This window comes from Ptychodera flava, chromosome 8, assembly GCF_041260155.1.
Source record: "Ptychodera flava strain L36383 chromosome 8, AS_Pfla_20210202, whole genome shotgun sequence".
Lineage (NCBI taxonomy): Eukaryota > Metazoa > Hemichordata > Enteropneusta > Ptychoderidae > Ptychodera > Ptychodera flava.
The window spans coordinates 31,799,191-31,813,798 of NC_091935.1; the positions used below are offsets into that span (position 1 = coordinate 31,799,191).

Here is a 14,608-nt window from a genome sequence, read left to right on the forward strand (position 1 = left end):
GTTACTCATTTTTAATATGGGCCTGTCGATGTCTTTGGAAGGAACTCATGGTTTTTCAGCAGCAATGTTCATGTATACCCATTTTATTACTGTATTTAGTGGCGGCACGATACATATCATTTACACTTTATTAGACTACACTTCACGACACTGTACTTGACTACACTACATTATACTGCACTGCACTGCGTACAGTGACTACACAATACACTCTTTGCACTGCACTTCACTCAATGCACTATACTAAACTCACTGCACTCCATTCCACAACACTACACGAACTAAACTACATTACACAATCAAAATCACAGATGATATTACTTTTGAATGTTCGCCTGTTTCTGACGCATTTGCTATCTTTAGTATAGGCAGACATAACTAATTCATGTACATGGTAATGCTGGATATGCCAATCTGTGAGACGATTTGAAGAGAAACCAATCATACCTTTACATAGTTTGAAAACGTATAGAATTGTGACAGTAACTGTGTTTTACGGTTTTATCAGCTTTGCATAGAAGAATATTTGTTAAATTCAAAATGGAATATGAGAAAGATAGATTTACAAAGAAAGAAGAGGGGAACAGATGTGACAGTATTGACGTTCGTCTTGAACTTACTTTGTACAAGAATATGCCTTAAAACATTCTTGGAAGAAATGTGATTTTATTACTGGTAACTTCGAGAGCTAACAGCGAAGGAACACACGGAACAAAATATACCTTCATCTGACTTCACCTCAATCAGTGAAAAGAATTGCCAATAGGACAATTTATCTGATCAGTGTCCATAGTAAGACTGAACTTCCTCCGAATTCCTTTAACTCAGCTCATATCAGACTTCTTCTAACAGTATGCCGGAAAGAAAACTATTTCTTACTCACTTAGGCTCTTTGTTAATTCCCCACTATGTTACGCATTTGCTTCATAATTTTGAGGAAAATTTAAATAAATGTTGATCCAGTGCTTCATAGATACAGGTAATGTGTCCACTGTTGTTGTTAAATATGTCATTTACTGGATACCAGCAGCACATTCCTTCATATTAATCTTCAACTGAATAAAACGGTCTACGAGACAAATGATGTTTGTGCTTTGAATTCAGTTTACCATACGATGATGTTCAGGTTTACTGAGCTGTAATTTTCTCCAAACAGATAGGTCACAAGTGTATACAAACAAGAAAGACGTGCACTGGATATGACTTCAATTTGACTTTTTTTCAACTATCAACGAGATATAAATAAAGCATATGAATGGGAAAATAGTCGTAATTTTACGATTTTTTTCCCCATTCATTTGCGTTTCTTTACGCGTAGATGCAAACCATCCACGGTTTGCAGAACTATCCCTAAAAAAGGTTTAACGGGTTTTTGATCATCAAGCGAAAATTCAAAGTGGTAGAGCAGTACGGAGAGAACTATCTTCATCTCGCTCATGGCAAAATTCTGGCCGATGCAGTTCCTGTTAGGAAAAAGTAGAGATAGGGATTAAGCAATAACAAAATACAAAGATTACCTCGCCCCCATACTGAGAAGCAGCTACCGACAGATGAGCTTTTTAAAAAGTGATAATAGTGCGTTGAAATGCATTGTTTTTCCTGTTTTGAATATTATTCATTGAAAAGATTTCTTTACGTAATAGTAGGTTGGACTTTTATCTATTTTCTGTTTTACTGGCGTGTCTATAGATGACAGAGAGGATGAACTTTCAACAAACACTTTTACGAAATATTTTGAACATTGCCTCACAGAAATAGAGATGTTTTCCGGCATCTACTTCACTGAATCTTGATTGATAAGCTGTGGTTTTGAGCGATGCAAAATTTTCGGCGATCTGCAAAATGTTCCACATTTGCCTAAGAGTGATTATTCCTCAGTCTTAAGGAATCAACCAACCTTGGTCCCGCAGAGAAAGGCACAAAGGCGTAGGGTGACATGTCCTGTAGAGCCTCTTGTCGAAATCTTAATGGGTCGTACACTTCTGGGTTGTCCCAGACGTGGATATTTCGATGCAAAGCGTACAGATTCAGTGTGATCTGCATACCTGTGGACATAGGACAATATGAACGAAAAAACATTGACTTTAAATTATCGGAGATTACCATTTGGCAAACTGTATGTTTCCTAACAAAATATTGTTTTCTAAATGTTTCCTAACATTTACATAATGTACTGAGCTTGCGGATACCTACCAGTTGGAAACACTCTTCCATCCGGCAACTCGACTGGTTTTGTTAGTTCCCGAGCTATAATCGGTACCGCGGGTGTAACACGGAGACTTTCTTTTATGCACATCGTTAAATAATAAAGGCTTTTCAGGTCATCCCTGGTGAAGGATGGATAGACAAAATAATGAAAACTGGTCAAGTAATGATAACAAAGAATTGCGAGAAAATGATTGAATCGACCGTAGCGTCACATGCTAGATTACACGGTCGAACACATACACATAAACTGGAGTCCGAAAGTACCACCCCATTGTGGTTACCTGATCATTCAAAAACGAAACTTGAATGAATCGTAAGACAAAACGGCAATTTTCAAGGATTGTTATCTGTTGTTACACGTCAAAGTAAAATTGGCATGAAACAAGATGTCCAGGACTGCCGAGGGGCATTACCAGAAAGTTGCCCCTCAATATGGAATTCATAACCTTATGTCACCAAGTATGGACAAACCATTCGATATGAACGCTCCCTTTATTGAGAAAGAACTCGTCTATCTCTTGCTGACACTTCCTCTGATGTTCTGGGTGTTTAGCCAGGTTGTATAGACACCATGATATGCCGCTAGCCGTGGTGTCGTGTCCTTCGAACATAAATGTGTCTACTTCATCCTGAATTTCCTCATCCGTCAGACCCTTGCCGTCTTCATCCTACCATTCATTAGAGGAGTTAACAGGCTGTCAAGGATGATATTCGGCAACACCGGACATATCAAGCTTCTTGCTAATCAATTGTAAATAACTTTCGGTATATTCCCCGAATATTGATATTACGACCAAATAACTATTTATGGTCAGTCTCCAAAGTTCGGGTCTTTCATGCTGTTTTTTTCTAAAATAAATCATGCATTCATTATATTTTTGATGATCCATTCCTTTTTAGCTAACGTGTTCAAACACGTGAGCTAATGTCGTAGCGATGTCTGTCTGTCTGTCTGTATGTCTGTCTGTCTGTCTGTCTGTTTATATGATATCTCAAAGACGCCAAAACGGATTCAAGTCAGATTTGGTAAACAGGTACCATATGCTAATTGCAAGAACTGATTAGATTTTGGTTAGTGTGGCTTGCATATTTCATGCTCATTTACATAATTAATGATTTTAGAAAAAACATATACATTAAAACGGCTGTAAGGAATTTGATGAGATTTGCAACAAATCTAGCTCACACAAGAATTTAACCCCCATGAAAGACAAACGTGTGACATGAAAGTTAGTGCTAATTTCCATATTTGTTGAACTTTCCTAATTAGGGATATATATTTGTATTGACTCAATCAAAATTCACAAAACCTGGTATGTATATTGAAGATACTATAAAACAACATTATTAAAAGTCATTAATTAAGCATTTTTACTTCAGGCAATTACTAATTTGCATCTTTATTCACCTTTCTCATTAGGAATATATATCTGGATTGACTTAAGGGGGCGCTGCACTCAACACAGCATAGTTTGCTCAAAAATCACTTTTCTGCAAACATTTATTCAATTTTGATTAATTTGTTAACCTAAGATTAAAATATTAGTTGGGTTCACCGTGTAGCTTGTCAAGCAGTCGAAAGTTGCGTGATAAAGAAGTGTTAATTTATGCAAATGTATGCAAATCACCCGAATTCCTGGCTTCTTTTTCCTCCCAATTTCGAAATTTTCAAAGAATTTAACTCCACTCTGACTCGGTCAAATTTTCTGAAATTTTCACATTATGTTTCTTAGATGCTATATAACAAGACTATTTTGTTTGGCAATAAAATTCTTACATTTTGAATAAGAGGCATTTTAATTTTGCGTATCATGATTTTAATCAATTTTTTTGAGTGTCAGTCTTTAAACCCTTGCCATAATAGAATGACGATAGATAAAGCCAAATAAAATAGTCGTTTTTTCTACATATACTCTTCTTTCAAGTGAAATATAACATTTCAGAAAACAGTGTCCAGTTTTTGACTTAAATTAATTGTTATCATTAATACCAAAGTTGAGTTTTTTTACCCCAAATATACACCCACTTCATCTTTTGAGTAAACTACTACTATCATACTAAACTTTAGAGTCTCTGCTTTTTGAAAATATATAGTATAAGGGGATTTCCTTGTAATCTTTGATGAGAAATATTGCTTTGAAAAAACTTTGTTGGCAACATGCAGCTCCACCTTAATCAAAATTGACAAAAACATGCCTGTATATTGAAACTATATTGACCAAGAGTCGTTGAGATTTTTAGAACATCTAATTAATAACTTGGATATTCAATGAATTTTCCCAATTACAGATATCTGGATTGCCTTACCGGTAATCAAAGTTGAAGAAACGTGCTGTGTACATGGAAGTTACTACGATATAACATTATTAAAGTCATTGAGCATTTTTCTTTAAGCTAATTACTAATTTGCGTTTTCAATAAAATTTCCTAATTAGGAATGTATAACTGGATTGACTTAACCAAAGTTGACGAAACTTGCTATGTATTGCAGATACTATGATATAATATTACAAACAGTCAGTTCTTGCTTTTGTAGAACATCTAACTTGCATATTTAACGGACTTTGCTACTCAGGGATATATCTTGATTGACTTCCATATTTTTCCATATTTCTTCAGTGTACATATAAGGTTTCATTGACTTTGATGAAGACAATTCACAGACAACTGCAATATATACTGAAACGCGTAAGCATTTTCAGTTCACATCTGGTTATCATATCGCGATATATCGAAACAACGGCATAATTCTGTTAAGAGTTCCAATGAGCATAATTAATGTCGTATACCTTTTGGCATTGTGCCGAAGAAATCTCGCTATGTGTATGCATTATGAGTTCTTGTAAAAAATTAATTTAAACTAAGGATATTGTGAAAAGAGTGATTTTGAAGGTGTGCATTAATATTCAAGCTCTATGGTACGTGTATGTGATCACCTTAGCGGAAAGCAGGATGTCCAGAAAATCTATATATCTTCTGTCGTTGACCTTTCCCTGCGCCTTTTCGACTTCGAGGGCTGATTTCCTCTCCTGGATTACATTTCGCGAATAATTGTGCAATCGGTCTACTGACTTTCGAAAGTATCTACCATCTGACGAGAAGTTGTTGTACACGAAATCATTGTAATGCAGAACATTGAAGAATCTCTTGGATACAAGCGCTGAAACTTCATAAACTGACGTCACATATGGATTGAATTCCCTGGATTAAAAATAATCATCGAATATATATATATATATATATATATATATATATATTATATATATATATATATATATATATATATATATATATATATATATATATATATATATATATATATATATATATATATATATATATATATATACCGGAGCTATCCAAGTTGGTCTTGGTTTTTGTCATCTCGTAATCAATTATTGACAAAGCATCAAGTTACTCTTTGCTATCTTTGTATATCAGAAAAGCTACATATTATCAATGCTGACAAATCTGCGTAGATTTGTCAGCATTGATAATATGTAGCTTATCTGATAGGGTGACTTTGGAAGGGATAAACGGTCAATGTCGCTGGACATTTTGGCTTCAAAATGTCGTTACCAAAACAAATATTATTTATCCAATTTAAACACCACTTACAAGGAGAATGGTACATCCCGATCATATCTATCAGAGTTTTGAGCTAAGATTCCCTTCACTTCTTCTGTCTGCAGATTGCAGGATGCATGAAACTACTTAAGTAACAGATATCATTACTTTGTACTTGAAGTAATTTGTGTTATATATATATATATATATATATATATATATATATATATATATATATATATATATATATATATGCACTGATAATGAGTTACAGATATTTACGGTTTTGTCTGGCACTGGCTATCCAAGCTGAATATACACTTCATTAATGAATGTAACGGCAGAAATCTGACTGGCTGAGATATTTCTATTGAACTTTGGTCACAGAGACCGGACCATTTATTCTGAAATGAAGTATATGAACAGATTGTCAATAATTGCACATCTGATGCAAGTTGAAATAGCACAAAATGCTGTACGAAAATTTTTAACACCCTTAATGTATGCATGATGGTTTCATATACATACGGTCTCTCGATTCGATTTTAGGACTGATGATACATAATTCAAACTGTGCCCTCACCTTTTAGATGATGTTGTTTTCCATTTTGGTTAAATTAATCAAATTGGTGTGAATGCAGTTTTAAATCTTGTACACACAACTGTTGAAGACAGAATGACATCGTTCTCTGTAGTTGCTATCTGTTCTTTCGGGCAGCATTACTATTTTCATTACTTACCACTAAAATATTTACGCTGTCGATGAATATCTTGGTATAGGGTTTTAAAATTTGAAAGTGAAAGCCAGGTGTTAGCAGCTTCCGGTTTCTCTTCCACTTGGCTCCTTTACTGATCAACAGACCGTCACCAAACCAGGGTTTTACGAATGCATATGCCCACTCATCTTTAGGCTCTGTGAAAACGTTATCATAATAAACAGTTTATGTATCTTTGAGATAGAACGCGCCTCGGGGACAGATAATCGGACCCTCAAATTTCTACGATTCTTTTCTCATCTACCCCTTGTGGGGTTTCATTTTAAAGCTCTTGGAAAAAGAAAAACTTTAACGGGCTTATTTTTTCAAAAATCCGAAATTTAATTTTCCCTCATAGAGTTAACATAGGAATGGCGGCAATTTTGAATTTCAAATATTGCAAAATGTAGGATAACTTGTTTCGCTAGTTTCAAACTTTGAACGGTATACCCGATTTTTATTCTTGATTTTGAAAGAGAATGGTTGAAAGATTCCTCAAGGAAAGTTTGAGCAAAAGTTTAAGTCTTTCAATTTCGGGGCACTTCTACCTTAATATGTAGAATTTATATGTGCTTGCGTGCGTGCAAATAACTATATTTATGTGTCTGTCTGTCTGTCTGTCTGTCTGTCTTTCTGCCTGTCTGTATTATGTGTGTATGTATGTATGTATGCATGAGACTTGCTCTGCAAAAGCTAAAAATGTAATGTCAACATAAGAGACTTGTTAGGTTCTCCTTTAATTACCTGCAGTCGATGTAATTGCCTTAACAGTGTCAGGATGAGTGCATTGAAATACTCCTCGGAACGGACCATACCAGATGGGATACCCATATTTGTATTTGTTTGCCCAATCTACAGTGACATCTAAGTATGTGGTCGGGTCTACCTGGAATGTACACGGAGAGAAATATTTTACGGTCTCTTGGATTCGAAGGTAAACTGAAATTCCTGAAATTTTTGACCTTGGAACTTACATTAGTAGAAAGATATTTGCATCTGTATCAAATAACATGGCACTTTAACCTTCTCTGCATCACACACAATCATTGTACCGGTAAGGCTGAATTCACAAACATCTCTGGAGGGGCGGGGGCGGGAGATTCCAAAAAAGTTCTCAAAGTTTTTCAAATACCCAACTAACAAACTTGCAGTGTGTTCAACTGCCCCCTCTCCTTTCTGACTTGCTATAATTTTGAAGTCCCCCAACCAAAGGAAAGCAAAATGTGGCAGATATTGTGCTTCGTCTAAAAATATCAAAATATAATACACAGGAGTCTATTGGGCAAGCTATTAACATTTTCCCATAAAAACAAGCTATATCTCTACATTTAAATGTGTGTGATAATTCATGCAAATGCACTTAGATTGAAGTGGCAGGTAAAAAGTGCTTGTGTGTACAAAAATTTTGATTTTGAATTTCATCGATAATCTTGCTTCACTATACTCATGAAAGTCTATGAGAAAACTATGAACGTGTATTTTCCAATACAAAACTAGCAATATCTGTTCATATATAGACGTTTGATAACTGATATAATTGTACTTGCTTAGAAGAGGGTGGTTACATGTGCATATGTGTACAACTGAGAAATTTAATTTTGAAATTTCGCTGAAAATGTTGATCCACTATGCATGCACGTCTATGACAAAACTTTGAATAATTTTTTCTAACTTTAAAACTTGCAATATTTCTGCATATATGAACCCTGAATAATTGACATAATTGCACTTGATTAGAAGAGGGTGGTTACGTGTGCATATGTGTACAAGTAATTTGATTTTGGAATTTCACTGAAAATATTGATTCAATATACATTGTAGGCCATGAGGAAACTACGAATTATACATAACACATAGGTTATTATCTCCCAAATTGTAAAGGTCATTTGACCTGAAGCTTCCAGTTGTTATTGATGACACCGTGCACTATTCTAAATAGTTTGTATTCTGTCAAAGTCCTCAAAAATAAAATGTACATACGGTGACATGAACGTTTGACACTGACCTAGACCCAATGTATTGTCAATGGGAGAATGTTGTCAAATAAGTTATCTCCCAAATTGTTATTGAAAGGTTAAGTTGAAATTTTTAGTCATTATAGAGGACAGTTTTGCACAACAGAGGGGTTTGGTAAGTGACAACCTAAATCTTTTGCCTAAATGTGGCTGCTTTGATCATCAATAATTTGTTTGCACGCCGAAAATGGAAATGGCAATGGTAGGAAATGGAAACGACAGAAAATGTAAGTGTCAGAAGATATTTGAAAAGGAATTTGATATTCAATAAATTTGCAAGTCCCCCTCTTTGCAATGTCAATTTTTTTTTCAGACCCCCCTGGCATGTTGTAAATTTGTTCAAGTCCCCCTGAAATCTCCCGCCCCTCCCCCTCCAGGGGTGTTTGTGAATGTAACATAAGACCTTTGGAATAATGCGATAATGTAGACATAGCGAACGTCAAGATATGGAAGTAAACATAAAATAACCCGCTAACCATGTAAATCAAATTTATCGACGATATGTTCTACATGGTATACAGTAACGATAGAGGTGCACTATAGTGAAAGAATTTGTCTGTGTGATTCAATTTCGCTGTTTTCACTGATAAATTAAGTTCGCCGAATGAAATAAAACTGAATTTGTTAATAACTGATGAAATCAAAGTGAAACATGTCAAAGTAATGAACTTAAGTCCTGACGAAAAGTATTGAGTAGCAATGTTTACTCCTGTTAGGACTTGGGACACACTTATCTGACAAAGGTCACGAAAATTGATAGGGATCATAGATGGCAGAATGCGCCTCGCGGTCAGACGCTTGGACTTTCAAATTTTTACAATTCTTTTCTGATCTATCGCTTGCAGGGGCTAAGTTTCAAGCTCTTAGAGTAAATAAGATTTTCACCGCCTCACTTTCGTGCGGGCATTTTGAATTTCAAATACCAGCTAGTACATAATACGTTATTTGCTTCCCCTGGTAGTACCAAAATTGTATAGTGAGCCCTGATGTTTATTCTATGTATGTCAAGAGAATAATTGAACGTTTTTATTTTGTAAAGCCTCGTTTCTGACTACGTGGTGAAAGCAGGCGGCAGAAGTTGCAACTGAAAAATGACCTGAGGGCAGCGCTGCCCTGAGGGCAGCTCAGAGTTGAGGAAACATGTGCACAACATTCAATGACGTCACTGATGAACTGTATATCTGCCCTGAGGGCAGCTCAGATATATTGCTGCCCTCAGGGCAGATTGGCAGATAGGATAGGAAATGTATGTCTGCCCTGAGGACAGCTCAGATATATTGCTGCCCTCAGGGCAGATTGGTAGATGGGATAGGAAATGTATGTCTGCCCTGAGGGCAGCTCTGATATATTGCTGCCCTCAGGGAAGATTAATAGATGTAAAATTATGCAATGATGTGTGAGCATAGTAAATGTGTGTCTGCCCTGAGGGCAGCTCAGATATATTGCTGCCCTCGGGGCAGATTGGTAGATAGTACAGGAAATGTATGTCTGCCCTCAGGGCAGATTGATAGATATACAATTATGCAATGATGTGTGAGCATAGGAAATGTATGTCTGCCCTGAGGGCAGCTCAGATGTATTGCTGCCCTCAGGGCAGATTGGTAGATGGGATAGGAAATGTATGTCTGCCCTAAGGGCAGCTCTAATAAATTGCTGCCCTCAGGGCAGATCGGTAGATATAGCCTATTGTAATACTTTAAGGATGGGAAATGTATGTCTGCCCTGAGGGCAGCTCTAATATATTGCTGCCCTCAGGGCAGATTGGTAGATATACCCTATGCAATACTTTCAGGATAGGAAATGTATGTCTGCCCTGAGGGCAGCTCAGACATATTGCTGCCCTCAGGGCAGCAATATATCTGAGCTGCCCTCAGGGCAGACATATTTATATATCCCATCCTTAAAGTATTGCATAGTGTAATCTACCAATCTGGACTGAGAGCAGCAATAAGTATTGCATAGGGTATATCTACCGATCTGCCCTGAGGGCAGCAATTTATTAGAGCTGCCCTTAGGGCAGACATACATTTCCTATCCTATCTGCCAATCTGCCCTGGGGGCAGCAAATTGCAATATCTGAGCTGCCCTCAGGGCTGACAAACAGTTCCTCAGTGACGTCATTGGATGTTGTGCACATGTCTACTCCGCTGAACTGCCCTAAGGGCAGCGCTGCCCTAAGGTCATTTTTCAGTAGCAACTTCTGCCGCCTGCCGTGGTGAAATGCCCGCAATGGAACTCGTAGGGTCACGAAGAGTTCGTGCACCCTATCACATTGCAAATATGGTGCTCAAAATCACGGTCCCTCCACAAAAATCTACCATTTTCAATATTTCCAACTGGTTTGTTGCTTGCAAAGGTAAAGGTAGCAGGTTGCCTTGCTCAAATACCATATCATGTTTGCATGAATTTCACAACTTACAAAATTTAGATGGCCGAATAGCCAGTGTTTAGGCTCTCCAGGAAAGCAGCTGAACGCCTTCTCCAGCTGACGTCTCATCGCCATATTCTTCAGTAATACAGTCACCACCTTAGGGACGATTCAGAATTTACTTCCAGGGGGAGGGTGGAGGATTTTCTATTTTCTGGGTGATTTTTTTCCACGGCCCCCCTAGTAAATTATAGAAAAAATCTATGGCCCCCCTCATCTTTCGTTTTTTTTTTCCATGGCCCCCCCCCCCTAATATATACATGCATGCTTATACACTATAGACATATCCAGTCTAACAAGTTGCAGGAACTGTAGTGGACATTTAATCGATGATATAACAAATCATTTCAGGGTTATGTGACAATAAAAAGAATGATTTGCAGGGACTGCAAGTGGCACACTTTGGAAAGGGTAGCAATAAACATATCTGGTTGTAAATTTCTGAAGAAAAGTTAATTACTAAATATGAATACGTTTTTCGTTATGTCTCACTGATACATATGATGCACACAAAGACAAGCAAAGATGTCAGTTAGAAATGGTGAACAGGAAATCAGAGGAGCAGATAATTGGCAAAGTGATATATATCTAGAAGTTTAATTGTACATCATTTGCAGATATCCAGATATTTCTGGAAAGTAAGATGTACCTGTACATGCACAAGTTCAGCATACATTTTCATTTGATGATGCTGAATGCAGACTCACGGTGAAAGTTTTAAACATTAGGAATTAAAATTGGTGAAAGCCAACTTGTTTTTAATTTTCTCTTTTTTTCTAATTTGGTTGTCATAAAACCAAGTAGCTGCCACGGAAAGCAACAATGCTGAGGAATATTTTAGATCATTTCTTGAACAAAACACCTTATCAAAAAATGAATTCACATGTTATTCTGCTCATTCCATTAACAATCCAATGTTCATATTAAAATGCAGATAACCCTGTGTAAGTCAAAGTTCACATTTTGTCAGCAGTATTTTTCAAAATTGACAGAGCATTCATATTTCAAATTTTTTTAACAAACTTTAATCTTAAAATAGTCATGATGCGCATGTTTCAGATGACATGAAACAATACATGTTAATTTGCTTTTTTGCCTTTTCTGCCAGCCGCCACTGAGAAATCTTTGATTATACATATCAGAATGAATGGGACACAAAAGTATTAGCATCAATACACAATGTGTAAGCCTATCCATATTTCTCCTAGCCTCACACACACTGAGATCACTTCTTGGACGACAGCAAATTTCTTGTGTACACAATATTTCAACAATCCGACACCATAGCATTGGTGCAGTGCCACATGATCTTCTGGATGCACATACAGGATTATTGGAAAATCAACCCTTTTGTAAATTTTTCACCATATATTTTTGACAGTAATACATAATATTTTTATTTTCAACATTAAAAAACTATTCGCTGAAAAGCAACTTGAAGATGAGACGGCCATAAATTTATTTTCAAAAAAGTTTATAGTAGATGTAAGCACTGTAAAAAGTTATGTAGAACATTTAAAAAATTTAGAAAGGGTAAAATTGATGAGAATGAAACATAGAAAAAGGAGCAGAAAAGAAGAGAGGATAAATAATACGAGGACTATGACTGGTTAAAGTTGCTCTTGAGTGGGAACCTTCAAAATTTAAACGTAAAAGAATTAGATAAATACCTTGATAAACATAAATTACCAAAACAAAAAAAATTAAAAGCTGAAAAAGTTCAAATTATAACCGCACATATACATGCACAACCTTCATTCAATTTAAGAAAACTGTCAGGGAAAGATGTAACAACTTATGTCACAGATGAGTCAGAGTCAGATAGCAGTGACTCTGAATTGGAAATCTCTGTCAATGGAGTCATTGAGAGTGATGATGATGGTGTTGGTTCTGAATATAATAGTGACACAGACACTGAACTGACGAAATCCCAGAGAACCAACGTGACCATGTTACTTTAAGAAGTGGCAGAGTAGCAAGTCGTTTTGTTTTGAATTAAGGTGGAGCTGCATGTTGCCAACACAGTTTTTTCAAAGCAATATTTCTCATCAAAGATGACAAGGAAACCCCTCATACCATATATTTTCAAAAAGCAGAGACTCTAAAGTTTAGTATGGTAGCAGTAGTTTACTCAAAGGATGAAGTGGGTGTATATTTGGGGTAAAAAACCTCAATTTTGGTATTAATGATAAAAATTAATTTAAGTCAAAAACTAGACAGTATTTTCTGAAATGTAATATTTCACTTGAAAGGAGAGTATATGTAGAATAAAACGACTATTTTATTTGGCATTATCCATCCTCATTTTAAAATTGTAGGGGTTTAAAGACTGACACTCTAATAATTGATTAAAATCATGATCAGCAAAATTAAAATGCCTCTTATTCAAAATGCCTCTTTTTAAAAATGTAAGAGCTTTATTGCCAAACAAAAGCAATTGATAGTCGTTTGTTATATAGCATTTAAAAAACATAATGTGAAATTTCAGAAAATTTGACCCAGTCGGAGTGGAGTTATATTCTTCGGAAATTTTGAAATTGGGAGGCAAAAGAAGCCAAGAAATCGGGTGATTTGCATACATTTGCACAAATTAACACTTCTTTATCATGCAACTTTACACTGCTTTACAAGCTACAAGGTAAACCCAACCTGATGATGCTGAATATTTGCTGTAATTTTTAGCATTTGTTCAATGTTCATCTCTGTGTATCAGCATTTGTTTGTTATTCTATCACTACATAGAACACCCAATGCTGTATTTAGCAACATACCAGTGTGAACATAAATGACCATTGTTATTGTTGATAAATGAATTCTAGCCTGGACTTGATTCGAGATCTCTTTTCAACAAAAACAACCCCGACTGTTTACTGTATGGTTTGTGTTGACATGCTAAATACTGGACATTTCATGACGCTTCAGGGAGGAGAACAAGATACTGCAGTAGATGCATAAAACAAACCACTGTGAATATTACCGAATTTGGCAGCTAAGGAGTTTAACTAAACACGTTGAGTTTATCTGTCACCCAGGTAGCATCTATGGTTCTCTTTTGTAGAGATCAGAAATTCTGGGCAAATATTGAATTGATGATTTTTTTTCCTTGCCCCCCCCCTAAAAGATTGTGGTATTTTTGTCTGGCCCCCCCTAAATTTTCTTGGGAAAAATGGGTGGCCCCCCCCCTGAAAATCCTCCCCCCCCCCCCCCCTGGAAGTATATTCTGAATCGTCCCTTAACGACGAAAACGGTGACGGCGAATGCTAGAATTGCCTGTGTCGCAGTGGTTTCTGCCATTACTGCTGTTAGGTAGAAGAACAAGTGCCTCAGCGTTTCAACGACCCCGTTTACCAGCGAACCTAGGGCAGACATTTTCTCCTCGGCCTCACGCTGATCGTGCCGTGCCACTTTCAGCCTAGCTGTGGAAACGCGGGGTTGACCTTTGACCCGCACTGCGTTTCTACAGCTACTTTCAGCCATACCAGTCAAGTGTGCAACAAGAAAACAATGTGCCGTCATATATAAAGTACAGTTCTACATAAAGGAGGCAAAGGTTAACCACGGTCCCCTTTTGGTGAAGGAACTGTGGGTTAACCCTACACAACATTAAGAGGGCAAAGGTTACCCCTGCACATGAT

At 36.6% G+C, this 14,608-nt stretch overlaps 1 protein-coding gene across 1 annotated transcript; it reads right to left on the reverse strand.

Moving 5' to 3' along the window:
- Positions 1-646: 646 nt before the first annotated feature.
- LOC139139076 (cytochrome P450 4F2-like) lies at positions 647-11,077 on the reverse strand. Its single transcript, XM_070707811.1, has 9 exons — positions 10,965-11,077; positions 7,275-7,416; positions 6,516-6,688; positions 6,058-6,179; positions 5,145-5,409; positions 2,680-2,876; positions 2,194-2,327; positions 1,898-2,045; positions 647-1,463 (listed from the first exon to the last, which is right to left on the reverse strand). Exons 1-9 carry the CDS (start codon positions 11,046-11,048, stop codon positions 1,295-1,297), a joined length of 1,434 nt encoding a protein of 477 aa, XP_070563912.1. The 5' UTR covers positions 11,049-11,077; the 3' UTR covers positions 647-1,294.
- Between the last annotated feature and the right edge of the window lie 3,531 nt (positions 11,078-14,608).